General features: G+C 38.7%; 1 protein-coding gene across 1 annotated transcript; it reads right to left on the reverse strand.

The window, feature by feature from the left end:
* Positions 1 to 282: 282 nt before the first annotated feature.
* LOC113274177 lies at positions 283 to 2,301 on the reverse strand. Its single transcript, XM_026523646.1, has 7 exons — positions 2,139 to 2,301; positions 1,971 to 2,057; positions 1,640 to 1,867; positions 1,361 to 1,522; positions 1,225 to 1,278; positions 886 to 1,029; positions 283 to 812 (listed from the first exon to the last, which is right to left on the reverse strand). Exons 1-7 carry the CDS (start codon positions 2,274 to 2,276, stop codon positions 435 to 437), a joined length of 1,191 nt encoding a protein of 396 aa, XP_026379431.1. The 5' UTR covers positions 2,277 to 2,301; the 3' UTR covers positions 283 to 434.
* Between the last annotated feature and the right edge of the window lie 13,403 nt (positions 2,302 to 15,704).

Genomic DNA, 15,704 nt, shown 5'->3' on the forward strand with positions numbered 1-15,704 from the left:
GCAATTAATTTCGGCACAAGTCATCAAGGAGAGAATGACATTTGAAGAACTACATTGAAAGGACTGTATGTGAAGCTCTATGTATAAAGTTTTGTTATTGAACCGCACGAGGGGGGTGTTATAGGGCCTATGGCCCATGGATGTGCGGTCCATTAGAATACTAGGGTTTTCCTTTCTCTTATATAAATAGAATGCTATACATGTGTAATATGGTCCCCTCTCTGGCTCTAGAAATGTTGTTCTCTTTCTCTTTTATCTTTTTATTATTATTACTCCAAAAGATAACACCCTTAACTTAGCATTTTATTGATTAATGGGTAACAAGGAAAGCTAAAAACTCAATCAAGCTTATCTCGTTTACAATTCACTCAACAGACTCGGTCAATTTGGTCCGATACTAACAATTTATCAAGGGTGACAGGTTCATATCTTTATTATTGACATTTATCATTATAACCCGGACCTCCAAAATAAAACCCATAACCATTGGTATGTTTGTCGTCGATTTTCAAATCATAGCAATTTGGGTTTGACACATACCGCTCAACGTTTTCGGGGTCTTTTGCTTCGTTATTTTCATCAATTATTTGGACATGATGAAAATAACTGGATACACCAAAACCTCCTTCCGAAGGGAAATGACCACTACCCATTTCAGCAATAGTATGTCGTCCTTTAGATCTCTCATTAAAGATTTCTCCACCGAATTCCATTGTTGCTGGTGTCTTCGATAACAGGGTGAATAGAGAACTTGGATAATATCCCACTGAAATACCTTGTACTTGTACCCACCAATTTCCACTACTTGGGTCCTGTATTCAATGCAAATTTTGAGAGCAAAATTGGAAAAACGATGTAAGTGAGACATTCATTACTTCCACTTACTTTGTGTATGCTGAAGGTGGCATCTTTCTGGTCTCCTTTGAAAGTGGACATATCTGTGAAATTGCATCCAAGAGCGATATCCGGAGATATGTGTACAAAACCTTCACATTCGAGGTTGGTGCAACTATTTCTGTAGCCATCAGTCTGCCAAACAAACCAATAAAAATTAAATGTTATTGAACAGAAATATATGGCTTTCCGAAATCATATCTTTCCCTTAAGATAACTTCTAATTAATATTGGTCATAGTGTAGGGATTATAATATATTGTAATTATGATCTGATATAAAAAAGGAAGGAAAAAAATTAGATGGATTTTTGTTGAGTATTAATACTTACAGTCCACAATATAAAGAATCTGGTCTGGTAATCACCATATCTCGGTTGACATACCTAATTAAAAAGACAAATCAGAATTTAATGTTACGCTAAATAAACTTGAATTATGAAAATATAACCTTGGTTGGTAACTTACTTCCCATCCAGCTTCAATACTATTGAAACCGTTAGTACCGGCACCTGCAAAAGCCCAGATTTGAGCTACACTTATCTCAACTGGTGTTTCCACTACCGGATTCCAAAGATTTATTTTTGCCTGTCCTCCTAGGTAATTGCCATGCACCGTAATTACCGCGTACTATAAAAGTATTTAAGCACATACAAACCCACGATTTTAAAAACTTATTAGAACCACTGTGTACGAACGAAAAAAATTAATAAAACTTTTCATAAAAACTATTATGTTTAAATATACCTCATGGCCGTCCGTCACCTTATTTGGTTCTAATGTATTAGGTGCCTTAGAATGAGAAAATGTTGAAAGTCGATGTTTAGGTGAAAGTGTTGGACGATAATCTTTTATATTCCTTCGTATAGGGATTGTTCCTTCTGGACATGTTCCATACTTATGCCAAGTCTGTGTAAGTTGAAGTGTCCCAAGATTATCCAATTTTATATTCTTCGGGATCATACTTGGTCTCATCTGTTTCATAGATGCCAATAAAAACAAAGTTATTCCCTTTATAGTTTGAAATCAAAACATTATATTATTTGTATGTATATATGAAGAGAAATATTCATTAAACCTGAATTTGATGATTATGAAGCGAAGGATGATTTAAGGAAGGTTGCTTGTAGATATCATAGCAATCGATAATCTCATCTTCGTCAACCTACACCATAAAAATTAATCAACATATGAAAGTGTCGAGAAGATGATGTAATTGTATACACGAATGTAAGATAAATTTTACCTTAATGGTTTTGATTATTGCTTTGTTTACGGGTTTCGAAATCGTTTCTCCGTCAACTAATTCTCCTCGAATTAAAATTGTAAAAAGAAGGACGACTAGAATGAGGGAGCAATTGGTTGAGATCATGAACTTAGACATTATTAATCTGACTTTTTCGGGAACCACCAACAATACAGGGTATTTGACATAAGAGTCTGAAGGAGACTGATTTATATGGGATTAAACACAATATAGGACATTAATTACTGACCTCTTTTCTGACCGGTAAATAAGAAGTATATATTAACAATCCAAAAAAGTATATATTTCTACTCATTATATTTATTGTATACTTATTATAATAAATACATATAAATGATATAATTGTTCAAAATATCTATTGTAATAATTGTGAGATTACGTGTAATATGGAGAATTAATTATAACCCCTTTTTCTAATGGTAAAGAAGGAAACATTTATGGTTAAGTAATATAACTGGTGGCATGTTGACATGTTGCACAGCTATGGTTAAGTAATACTACTGGTGGCTAACGTGTGATAGCATTGGAATGTTGAATACACCACCATTTGCAACAACCACATCACTTGCTAAAATGTGACGAAACAGAAATATGCAAGTCACTAAAAGAAGAATCTAAGAGATTTCCAAGTACGAAGAACTGAAAAACAAGCACAAAATTAGTTAGTGTGCGGGATAGTGTGGGCACAATTGAATTTATGATCTTGTGTTTTGATCGTTGTTGAATTGCGGTAGGAGATACTTGGTCCAAATCACTGGGCTTGTGGTAGTTCTGTTTGTATTAAAGAGTCTTAGAATATAAATCGCAACTCAAAATCAATTGACGGTGAATGGAGAGGCTCAAAGGATTATAAACCGCAACTCAAAATCAATTGGCAATGAGTGGAGAGGCCCATAGGATTATAAACCGCAACTCAAAACCAATTGGCAATGAGTGGAGAGGTCCATAGGATTATAAACTGCAAGATCTTAGATTGGCCAGACAATGTGGGACTAATAATCTCAACACGCCCCCTCACGTGTAGCCTCGTTGGGTCTAACACGTGGACAAGACAATTAAATCGGGTGACGCGTAGTAAAGGCGCGGTCAAATGACTCGTCGCAAATAACCTGTTCCGATACCATGTTAGAATACGGGCATCCAACTCAAAACCAATTGGCAATGAGTGGAGAGGCCCATAGAATTACAAACCGCAGGATCTTAAATTGCCCCGACAATATGGGCAGGGCCGTTCCTGAAAAATATTTGCCCCGAAGCAATTTTTTTTTATGCCCCCTAATTCACTGCCCTCTAATAATAACAAAAACCTATATTTTTATATTGATGTCTAAACATAAATCTTACAAAGTTCGTTGAAATACTTCGACCCCTCGTGTAAACACCCCCAAATCTATGTTCTTTTTGGAATTCAATATATAAATAACCTAGCCTAATCACGATCCTAATTCAAACCACCCAAAAGTTAATTAATCAAAAAATAAAATTGTAATTGTAATTGTCTCAAAACCCTAAATTCTAGTATTCCAATGGTTTAACAGTTTCAACAAAAAAAAGAAATCAACGAATTGAAGACCCTCAATAAGGCTAGCTAAGCCCTAAATAACTCTTGATTTAATTATACGAACACAATTAGATAGATCAAAGAAAAATCCCAACATTTTCTAACCAAAATACCCTAACCAACATTCTCATCAATGGTTTAAGATTCATAGAGTACAAGAGGATAGAGTCTAGAGATTCACCTTTCTCCCTCGTAAAGATAATGCAAAAGGTAAGAAAAATTGTATGTTGAAACCTCGAAATCAATTAAGGAGTTTTAACACGATTCATCCTTAAGTTTCCAGGTATTTGTATTAATTAAATGTCTGCCCAAATATTTATGTAGTTCTTCAATAAGTCTCTAAATAAACTTTATTATTAAGAATACCCCCTATATCAAACGAGGCTTTTGTTGCCCCTGGGCCTTGCTGCCCCAAAGTGGGCCTTTCCCTGATTACCCTATGAGGCCGGCCCTGATATGGGACTAATAATCTCGACACAATACTATGGTATTACTTCAAGCAAAAAACAGGAGACGTTACCTTGAATTTAAAACATATTTTACGACTGCATAAATGTGGTTTGATCATGCACTACTAATACTCCTGCCTTAAGATTTGGACTCGTTTTTTTCTTGTTTTTTTTCATACGAATATGTTGTACCGAATTAACTTGATTTCCTTTATCTACTTCATATGCAAAGCATCAGGTTAGGTTGTGGAACATAGTCATATATATACAAACTATTAGTCCCCGTAATTTCTAAGCATTAAGAACTGTTCGGTGGTTGTCTAGCTTTCATGTGAATGGTTAGTGTCGAGCTTACAGATTGTTGTTTTATACAGGATGGATAATCAGCAAAATGGGGAGCAAGGCCAACATTCCAATTCCCTAGCTACTGGTAAAATATTAAAATTTCAGTTTAATACTGTTGTGTTTAGATATTTTTTAGTTAACAGTATACAAAATGCTAACATTTTTCTCTAAGCTGCTGTTGGCCTTAATTAAAGAGAGAAAGGTGCGAGGTGATACCACTCTTGCATTTTTCATTGGAGTGGAAGGATTTTGTGATATATTGGGGTGGTGAAAAGCATCAAGTAAGTTCACACATCTGACGTGTATGTGTTTAAGTTTCTGATAATACATTTATAACTACTGAAAATCTAGTAGTACACCCAAAAGGAAAGTAACTAAGTTTTAGGACATGTTAAGTAGTATAAACTAGAAAATCTCTATTGATGAATTAATCAAACAAACAAATACAAGTTCTAGAATACAAGGAAATTCTAGTCTCACTCTCTAAGCTAAGCTCTCTCCTCTCTCCAAAATCCGATCCCTCATGCCTTGCCCAAGGACCTCTATTTATAGGCCAATCAACCCTAATGGTGTACATCTCATTTAACTTCGCCAAGTTCTTTCGGGAGCGCTTTATACTTCGCCCAGGCCATTTTCCATAAAGTTTTTCTCTTTATTTCGCTATCTTCACATGGGTTTGTCGGGACACCTGTCTCTTTTCTTGCTCCCTAATATATTTACTTCGTGATCTATCTTTTCAACCAAGTTACCGTACTTCGCCCTTTCGGTTTCGTCGTTGATATCTTGTTGGATACTCTAGCTTGGTCTTTCGTAACTTAGATTCTTCGTGTAAGTCTCCTCACTTCTGTACGCATCCCCTTTGTACTTCGCGGGATTGATCGGTGACGAGGTAATTCTGACATTCGAATTGACAAGTCCATGACTGGGATCTTTAAGTGAGATTTTCTAGACATACTTCTTCCCTTTATGTCCGGCACGTGGCCAGCCTATTTCGTGTACCCACATTTTGCCTTTTCTTATTCTATTCGAGCCATACGAGAATGGAATAAGAACCGCTTTGGATTCACTGGTCGCCACGTTCTCCACTTTCCTGCCTCCACGTGACCGCGTTTTCTGAATAACCGTCTATTGCCGGTTAATATACCCCGAACGTGTCGTCAACCCACTGAGCCAATCGTCTTTTCTGCGCTATTTATATCCAACTTGACTTAGGTCTGGGTTTTTTTTCCTCTTCTTCCTCTTTTTTCTCCGTGTTTATCTGGTTTCTGCACTTTCTCCTTCTTCTGCCATTGTTGCTACCCTTCTCAATCCTCTACTCTTCTTTCGTTATCATGTCTCCCAAGAAGGTTTCCACAACTACCTCACTCAAATCCTTTGAGGAATTCCAAGCATATTTTCAAAATATGGGTTTAACCCTAACTCCTGTTGTTGATACTTCTGTGGTTCCACCTGTTATTGCTACTCAAGACATGTAATTGAACTATAGGTGGATTTATTCGGATACTTGGACGGCCGACAAGATAATCGTCAATGTTGGTCAATTGAGGGCTGGATTATCTTTCCCACTTTACGACCCTTCTAACCCCAACTTTATTGAGATTCTGGGTAAGATGCAATGTGGGGTTTTTCAACTTTCTGGTAACGCAATCCGCATCTCCAACGAGTTTTGGAGTTGCTCAGGTAATGGTACTTCGCTAGTTCCATCAGCAGCCGAAGAATTCGATTCTCGCGACTTCAACGTGGATTCTTTCATGGCCAACTACTCGGTTGAATTCACCAGCATGAAAGAGTACCAGGAGTGGGGCATTAATCTTGTTCGAAATGCTATCGTGGCTCCGACCAAAGATCTTCTGTTAGATGTGGATTCCCAACTTCGCCTCTCTTGTGATGATGATTGGGCGATGTTTCCTCTGGTAGTTGGTGGTCCTTTCGTTTGGGGTTTTGACGAAAAGGAGGTTCCTCGGCAAGGCCCTCTTCCTAAACATTGTTATCTCACTGGTTGTGTTCCCTGGAAATTTTTGTGGTCTGTGCCAGCCGAGGTATGACTTCCTTCCTTATGATTCACCTCGTTTCGGGGCCCGATTTGTTCTCATGTTCCCCTTTTCTTTCAGTTTGTGATGCCTGCCGCTGGTTTTCTCAAGACGTGCAAGGAAAGGGTTGTTACTACCGAGTCTTCAACTCCCAAACAGGTATCCACCTCCCTATTATTTTCCTCTCGTGATATCCTTAAATTCTAACATTCTGTTCTTCATAGGATGACAGTCTCCTCGCTAAGCAGCCTGTTCTTGAGTCAATTAAGGGGGTGAAAAAGGCGTGATCATCCTGCTCCGCCTCCTTCTTCTTCTCAGGTATCCTTACTTCGTCATTACTATCACCTCGCTTATTTCAACGTTTTAGCCACCTTTCATGCTGAACTTGTTATTTCGCAGACTGGTGTCCCCTCTTCTGGCGGATCCAAAAGGCAACGAAAGGTCTTGGATATAGCTGATTTGACCGCAGTCCCGAGTTCTGTCATACTTAAAAGTATTTCTACTCCTCTCAAGCTTCAACCTTCTCATTCTCGCACAACTACTTCTCCCAAAGTTGTTGATCCTCCTGTTCATCCCAAGGTTGAGCATCCCAAGAGATTCTCAGAGGATCCCCCTACTGGTGAGAAGAAGAAGCAGGCGGCTTCGTCAGTGTTTCCTAACCCTATCTTTGATCCTGACATGAAGTTTCTCCAAGATGTCTACGAAAAAGCTCGCGAAGACCCAGCCACGAGGTCCCGTGCCTTAGAATCTCTGGTGACTTATTGTGTTGATGACTTCCTCTCTCAGGAATCATCTGTACTGCTAAATGCCTCCATGAACTTGTCTCTCCAGCAGCACTCAACTTTGATGAACCAAGTGAGCCTTTTATGCTATTTCTGTTGTGTCTTCTCTCTGTCCCGAGATTTATCTCCTGAGCTTCAATTCTTTAATTAACAGGAGGTCAATCGTCACATGGCCAGCCTCGTGGAAATTAGGTTTGTTCGCGAGAAAGCAAAGAAGAACGAGGCTCAAATCAAAGTCTTGACGAAGGGGCTTCAAGAGGAGAAGGAGCATTCCATCAAGCAGAGTCAGAAGATAGAGAAGCTTCTGAGTAAGTTCCCTCTCCTCGGAGATTCGTTCTTTTCCTTTGTTTTACTTCTGTTATTTTCTTATTTCGCATTTCGTCAAGCTCGCTGCATGAAACACCAAATGGATGCCTCTGAAACATCCGCCTCGCTAGAAGATATTCATGCTGAGAATCTGAACCTCGTGACCAGAATGATTGCTATGTGTCTGAGAACCAGATTTTGAATGAGAAGGTCGAGACTCTTTTTTACGCAAGTGGACCGCCTGTCTATCGACTGTTCTCGTAACGAGGAACAAAATTATCATCTTCACGGCGAGAATGAAAGCCTTAAGATTTAACTTCAACGGGTCAGCAATTCCCTCACTACTTCGAGGAACCTTCATTCCTCGTCATTAGTTGCCTATAGGAGACTGGAAGAAGATAACGAGCGCGTGATCAATAATAAAGCTAAGTTGTGGTTGATATTCGCAAATCTCGTAATAAAGTATCTAGTTTAAACGAAGAGATTGACTGTCTGAAGAAGAAAGTGGAACTTCTTCAAGTTCAGCTAGATAACTCATCTCGCCCGAAGTCTATCAAATCTTCCTCTCAATCCAAGTCCGCAGATCCTCGCAAAAACAAGGGTGCTCTTGTCATTCAATCTGACAAAGATACCTCGAAGTCCGGTCATGGTAAAGGTTGGGACAATGCATACCACGAGTTATGTGTCCAACTTGAAGAGTAGGATCTAGCGATCTCCCGGATGGATCATTTGCATACCGACATCCAAAAAAACTTGAATACCACTATCTTGCAAATGGAAGGTAGCTTTAGGTGCAGTGCGAAATACTATTGATTATGTCAAACTTCTATTTTCTGATGAAGTTTTGTTTGGTTTTTGCAGAATCCGAAGAGCGCCATAAGAGCCAAGTCCTTCGCCTTTCCCATGAAAGGGATAAGTTTCGCACAGAGGTTTCTCGCCTCAAAAATGAGGTCAGTGGTTGAACGCTGATATGGATGAGATGATTGAAACTTCTGCGAAGGTAGCGAAGTTAGCTCGCAAGAACACTCAGAACTATCTGGTTTCTCTTTTCGGTAATTTCTGCGATGAGCGTGGCCTTCCTCATCCTTCTTTTACTCTGGAAGTGTTCTTAGATGACGAGCAACCAAAAGATGATAGGATCATCTCTGGCGAAGAAGAGAGGATCAGTGAATATGGCGAGGAGCGAAAGATTGACAAAGCAAAGATCGAGGAGGAAGAGTCCAAGGGTGCCTCTGCTAGTACTGGTGCTGGTCTTGGTGGAGCGGGTGATGTTATCTCTGACGACGTCCCTCTTCAGCAAAATCCTTAGTTTTTCTTCTTTCGTATTTTAGTTTTATGCTTAAATATTTTGGAAACAATTTATCTTTCTGGGCGCTCCTAAGATTGGGGGGCAAAACATCTTGGTTTCTTTGGGTAATACTTTTATTGAATATTATGTCAATATTATAATTTTCTATTTCTTCAAGTATATACTTACCGAGGAAATACTCAAAAGAATAATGAAATTTAAAGTATATACTTGCCTCTTATTCTTTTGTGTATTTCCGAGGTAGGGCGCAAAGTTGATCAATACCTCCCCAGTTGTGCCTCTATAAGCTTTGAATCTTGCTAGATCCTTCCTTCCCTTGGGTTTCACGAGGCATCTGTCCACGTCTTGTTTTGAATTTCATCTGCGCTTCTCACGTTGTCTCCATCTTCGACTTTCTTATTTCGCTTTCTCTTGCCTTTGCCTCTTTCGACAGGGTGTCTTAATTTGATGAAACGCTGAGTCTTTGCTAGGATAATGCTAAAGAAGAACATAAAATGTAAAAGTATACTTGCCTCTTGTTCTTGTTGAGCATTAGCCTATCAAGACGAGGTCGTACAGGTCAAACTATCGTTTTCCCTTCGTTGATTTTCCTTTATTATTTCATTGCGGCTTCACAAGCTTTGAATCTCGCTAGATCTTTTATTTGCCTTCGTTTCCTTTTGGAATCCATGAAGCGTCTCGTCGTATTTAGTTCTTGTTCACTTTCTGATTGTTATATGTTACTTTATACAAGGTCTTAGTGTGCCTCCTAATTAAGGTCTTATTGTGCCTCATCCTTCTTAAGTATTTTAATTCGGCGAAGTCTCATGCTCTTATTACTCTTTCGAATAATAATCCATCAACCTCGCCTTAACATTTATTTTGGCCCCATCTCGCGACAATGCGACAGGTCTAGCCATTCCCATGAATGTTAGTCGCGAAAATACATGACCAAATTGAACTAAAGAAATAGAGTACCATATTAAGCAAACTTAGAACATAGTTGGACTCGAATATGTTTCCTCATTAAAACCTTAACAAGGAAAACCCATTGGGACAAAGCCTTGACGAAGGGAAAAGAGTACAACGTGATAGATGCAAGTAAAGGTGATCCGTTCCCGATGATCAATTTGTTCTATAGAAGTTGACTAGTTTCTTCACAACTCCTAATGCAGAAAATGCTCGTCGGAAAGACAATAGCCTTAGCTAGGAAATTACTTCCCGATATTCTATTGTTGTCTCATTAAAAACCTTTCTGAGTAACAAAACCCTGTGGGAAAAAGCAACCCTTGTGAAGGAAAATAGTTCAACACACCATCAGATGCTCCCCCTGATGTCAGGAAATTTTCATTAGTCTAATGCAGTCAAAAGGAGTTTATCACAATTTACTTTCGTGACTTGAATGTTTATAGGACCATGTTGTTGATTTTGGAAGTTACGTTGCTTAATAGACTATCGTGTTTCTTTTCTTTGATTCAGATATTTTCAATAATATCAACGCGATATTTATGTCTTCAACGTTCAACATACTTGATGCTTTTAGTGTCGTCTCGCTAAAAACCTTGTCGAGTAACAAAACCCTTTGGGAAAAACTATTCTCGATCAAAGGGAAAAAGAGTACGACACAACTTCAATTTCGAAGTAAATTATGTCGACATTGATGGTATTTTCAATGATGTTGTAGTAATAAGTTCGTTCAAGATTTGTGAAAGCATATTCTTAGACTTAATTTTTAAAGAAAAAATAAAAAACTCAATTAAAAAGTGTTGTAAAAATTATGGAGAGATTGGGGTTAGGATTCCACCAATTTTTCGCACTCATGTGGTTCAAATATCAATTCTAAACAATAAAAGTTCAAATGATAAAGTTTTATTGACTCTAATTCATTGCCTAAGGTAGATTTCGAAAGTAATGGGAGTAAAACTAAAGCATGAGACATCAAAACATCTAAGCTAAGCATGACCCATCAATTGTAATCATAACCATTCAATGAAACTCATAAATCAATTGAATAAAAATGCAAATAGTCATCACAAGAATTTATAGAATTACCACATTTGTGAAATTTGGCTTCCTCCATCGCCCCAGAGGATGGGATTAGCTTCTCATCATGGAAACACACTCAAAATATGATTTCATTGCTCAAAGTGTTTACAAATGATAAAAAGGAGAAAAAAATGGTGAAAATCAGGAATTGTAACGCTTGTGAGTCTCTGCAAATACACTGTTACAGTGAACGATAATTGAGAAGCGTTGTTATTACTGTATGACTGTTGCCGCAAAGACTGTTGCAAAACCAAGAATAAACCACGGTTTTTAACGACAGAGTTTAGCAGTGTTTGTTCTTCGTGTTCTTCAGTTATACACTAGCAGAAAAATATCCTGTAACTTGACGATTGTTCACTCTGCTCTCTTCCCAAACTCTCCCTACTCTTCTACGCTCCACCAATACCCTATATATACTCGTCGGGACCAAAGATTACTTCCTCATAACTCCAAAATATCTTCCATTATTCGGCAGTGAAGAAAAATATCTTCGGGAATATTTTCTTTCATTTTTCTTCTCCTGAACGCGTCTATAGTAGTCCAGTTCACTCCAAACTCTCATTTTTTAACTCGTTCACGCTCCACAAGTGTTTCAAACATTCTCAAACTCTATGTAATCCCGTGACATACTCTTGCAAACTCGTGCTTCTCTGTTCTCTTCCACACGTGAATGTAGCCCAAGTTAGACGATTATGTCAACATTACCAACCCTGTTATGATGTACCAAGCTGGCATACATCCAAACCAAGAGAAAAATCCTAATGAATTCTCGTCCGAGTTAATGCCAGAAGAAGTCGCAGATGACTTCGTTAGCTTTCCCTGTTTAACCTCGAACGGAATATCCATCCAAATCTACCAAATTCTAAGTCCCATACCATCCCTGTCTATCTGAATTGAGCCGACCCGACGAAAATCAGCTATTGAATCTCACAAAAACACGCCCAAAAAGTGAACCCTAAATTCTGCCACTGTAGAACTACGTTTCCCGCCAAAAACCAGATTTGAAAGGTTGGGGATGACCTCCCCCTAACAACGACTTAAGGGGTGCAAATAGCAGCTAGCGTGCCGCTTAGTAATTGGGTGCCCCTTATCCAAAAGAGAGAGTCCGAATAACACGTTCCTCCGGGTGCCTTAGACAACTTTTGAAGCTGAATTTTCCATGCGTGTTTATTTCTCCAAAAATACCTACAAACACACAAAACACCATAATAAGGACGAAAACGAGTACTAACAATACGAAACATTGAGACAAATTAGACACATAAATGCGTCTATCAAATACCCTCAAACTTATTATTTGCTAGTCCTCGAGCAAAACTAATAAAAAATAAAACCGAGTTAATCTCGGTAGGGTTTAGCAGAGGTGTAACCACAAAACCATTACTCCAGACCCTAGCTATCTATGCAGAACCTTGGAAGGCACTAAAGAATCTCTTTGGTAGGCATACTTATTGACTACCGGAGGAAGTACCCTGATGCGAAATTCCAATTGTTGTACACGAGTTTGCACTCAAGCATACTAAAATTCATATGAAGTGACAGAGCTCTACTCCGATAGTTTCTGGACATCATAAACCGGAGTCAACCAATCACATGAATAGATTAAGAAGATGGATGTAGAGAAAAACGTCGATGATGTTGACTAAGGTGAACCTATCCTAATGGACTGGGATACTGTTATGGACTAATATCAACACACTGGCATATACAAGGGAACCAGTGATCGATAATCCTAACTCTAGGTCAACTCAGCTGGCATATACAAGGGTACCAGTGGTCGACTTTATTGTATTTATTTTGGTTGGTCTGGTGGTCTGGTCTCAAATATATTTTTTTTGGATCTCAGTCACTCTATTTCACCCTAGCAATGGTAAAAAAAAAAGAAGTGATCAGGATTCTTTCGATGTTTCCATCACGAGGATATGGCGAAACTACCATGTTTTCTTTTTTTCTAACACCTGAGCTCTGTGCTTTTATGAATAGACTCTTCTAGATGTTTCCATCTAATCAGATTAGTTCCTCAACTCCTACAACCAAAATGCTTCCATCCACTTAGATTGGTTAGTGCCATCCTTAATAAACATAAATTTCTAGGCTCTGGAGTTTATTTATTGCAGCTAACAAAAAGTTTCTTCCCCACCCCCAAACTTAAATCTAACATTGTCCTCAATGTTCTAAAGATGAAATTAAAAGCATGAACAAGGAGAAACTGTTACCACTTGAGGAAAAGAAACAAGGAAGGATATTACTGTATCGCATGAGCGCAGGTGCCTCCCAATAAATGTTAATTTTAAAGTCTCTAGCCAGACATTAAATACCTCAAAAAGGATTGTCACCTTCCAAAGTCGTATACCAATAGTCGAAACAATTGTGGGTCCACAAGACCAAATAGAGCTAACACAAATATGAGACAACTGCACTGGTTCAGAAAAATGAAAAGAAGGAGCACATCCTCGTCTAAGGTTTCTGTCAAGACAACTGGGTTTATCTGGGTAGCATAATTGAGCTTCTTATGTGTATATTGATAAATAGATTCATCCGAAAAACGGGTCTCTAATACCTGAGTTACCTCCTGGACAGTATCAGGTGGATCGGGTTGCGGAGTCTGAATAGACTCAAGTGATATCTCAGACGCACAAAGCTTGAGTCCCAAGTTAGGGACTCTAATTAGGGATACGTGACAATCACAAGAACCATCATTACCCCCCAAACTTAGGGTTTTCACTACTCACGGACAAACCTCTAACTATTGCTTGAATTTCCGGATCTTCAGAGTCCTTAAAATACTCAAGAGATTCTTCAAATTCTCCACCCCCAAACTTATGGTTATCATTACTCTCAGAAAGACCTAACACTATTGCCTGAATTTCAGGGTCCGTAGAGTCTTTAAAATACTCAAGGGATTCTTCTAAAGATTGATCACACATCTGGTCTAAGAGAACGGTTTCCTCAAATTTATCTAAAGAATCTCCCAATAGAGTATCATGCCAATTATCCTGAACTAAATCCTGAACTAAAGTGCTAATCATATTCACTTCTTCTAATTCATTATTCTCAGAAGGTTGTATAGTAACATTCAAGACATTTAGTTCAGTGGTCATATTACCAAAGGATATGTTCATAACTCTGGTCCTACAGTTGATGACAGCGTTAGCTGTGGTTAAAAATGGGCGACCTAAAATCACCGGGATTTGAGCACTTGGGTCCTGAACTGGCTGGGTGTCTAAAACAACAAAATCCACTGGATAAATAAAATTATCGACCTCAATCAGAACATCCTCTTTGACACCACGAGGGACTTTGACAGACATATCAGCTAATTGTAGTGTCATTTTCGTCGGTTTCAACTTAGCAAGACCTAGCTGGGTGTATACATGATACGAGAGTAAGTTAACACTAGATCCTAAGTCAAGTAAATCTTTATCGACCATGTGATTACCAATCGCACAAGATATGGTGGGGCATCCAGGGTCCTTATACTTAGGGGGTGTTTGGTTCGGAAGAATATAACTTACTTGACCAACTAAAAAGGCTTTCTTTTGGACATTAAGATTACGCTTTCGTGTACAAAGATCTTTAAGGAACTTGGCATAAGCAGGCATATGCCTAATTGCTTCTAACAACGGAATATTGATGTTCACCTATTTAAATGTTTCCATTATCTCGTTCAATGTCGACTCCTTCTTTGTTGGGGCTAACAACTGCGGATATGGGGCTCTAGGCACAAAGGTAGGCCTATCAGGAATTCCTTGGGACTCCTTAGGGATTGTTTCAGTTTCCTCAGTTACGGGTTCCTCTTGGGAAGTAGAAGGTGGAACTAGAGTATGTTCACTAGGCATAGCTACCTTATTGACTACTGTTTTACCGCTCCTAAGGGTTTTTATCGAGTTAACATGGTTTGATGATTCCTCACCAACTAAAGATATTTGATGGACCCCCCTAGGATTGGCTTGAGTTTGACTAGGAAACTTACCTTCTTCTATCTCACTTAAATACTTAGCTATTTGGCTGACTTGAAGTTCTAATTTAGCAAGAGTCTGGGAATTATCCTTATGGTTCTTCCTGGTTTCTTGTTGAAAGCTAACGTGGTTAGCTGATAACATATCATGGTTCTTTACTAACATAGTAAGAGCTTCTTCTAAGGTAGAGATCTTTTTCTCAGAAGTGTTCTGAAACTGGGTTTGACCTGAAGGGTTCTGAGTATAACCAAAACCTTGGGGAGGCTGAGAATTACTAGACTGACCTTGATTCTGGCCCTTAGACCAAGAAAAATTAGGATGGTTTCTCCAACCAGGGTTGTAGGTCTCTGAGTATGGGTCAAACTCCTGACGGTTCTCAATCCTAGCATTGTTATAGACAGCACAATCTTGCTCTTCACTAACCTGACCTTCCCAAAATGAGTTATCAGGCTCTATTCCACAACTAGAGACTTGAGAGGCTCTATTAGGTTCAATAAGGGACCTATTTTTAGACTGTCCCATTTCCAAAGCTTCTAACCTTCTAGACAAAGCAGCAAACTTAGCATCTGACGCAAAACTCGTATCTACCATATTGGTGCTACTTCTATTAACCAAGAGTCTTTTAGGGGTTTCAACATAAGACTCCCACTGTTGGGATTTTTCAGCGACAGCTCCTAAGAAGGTAAAAGCATCGTCAACATTTTTACTAGTGAACTCACCAGCGCACATAGACTCGACCATGGCTTTGGTCGAATAGTCTAAACCCTTAAAAATAATTT

Source organism: Papaver somniferum, chromosome 4 (assembly GCF_003573695.1).
Source record: "Papaver somniferum cultivar HN1 chromosome 4, ASM357369v1, whole genome shotgun sequence".
Taxonomy (NCBI): Eukaryota; Viridiplantae; Streptophyta; class Magnoliopsida; order Ranunculales; family Papaveraceae; genus Papaver; species Papaver somniferum.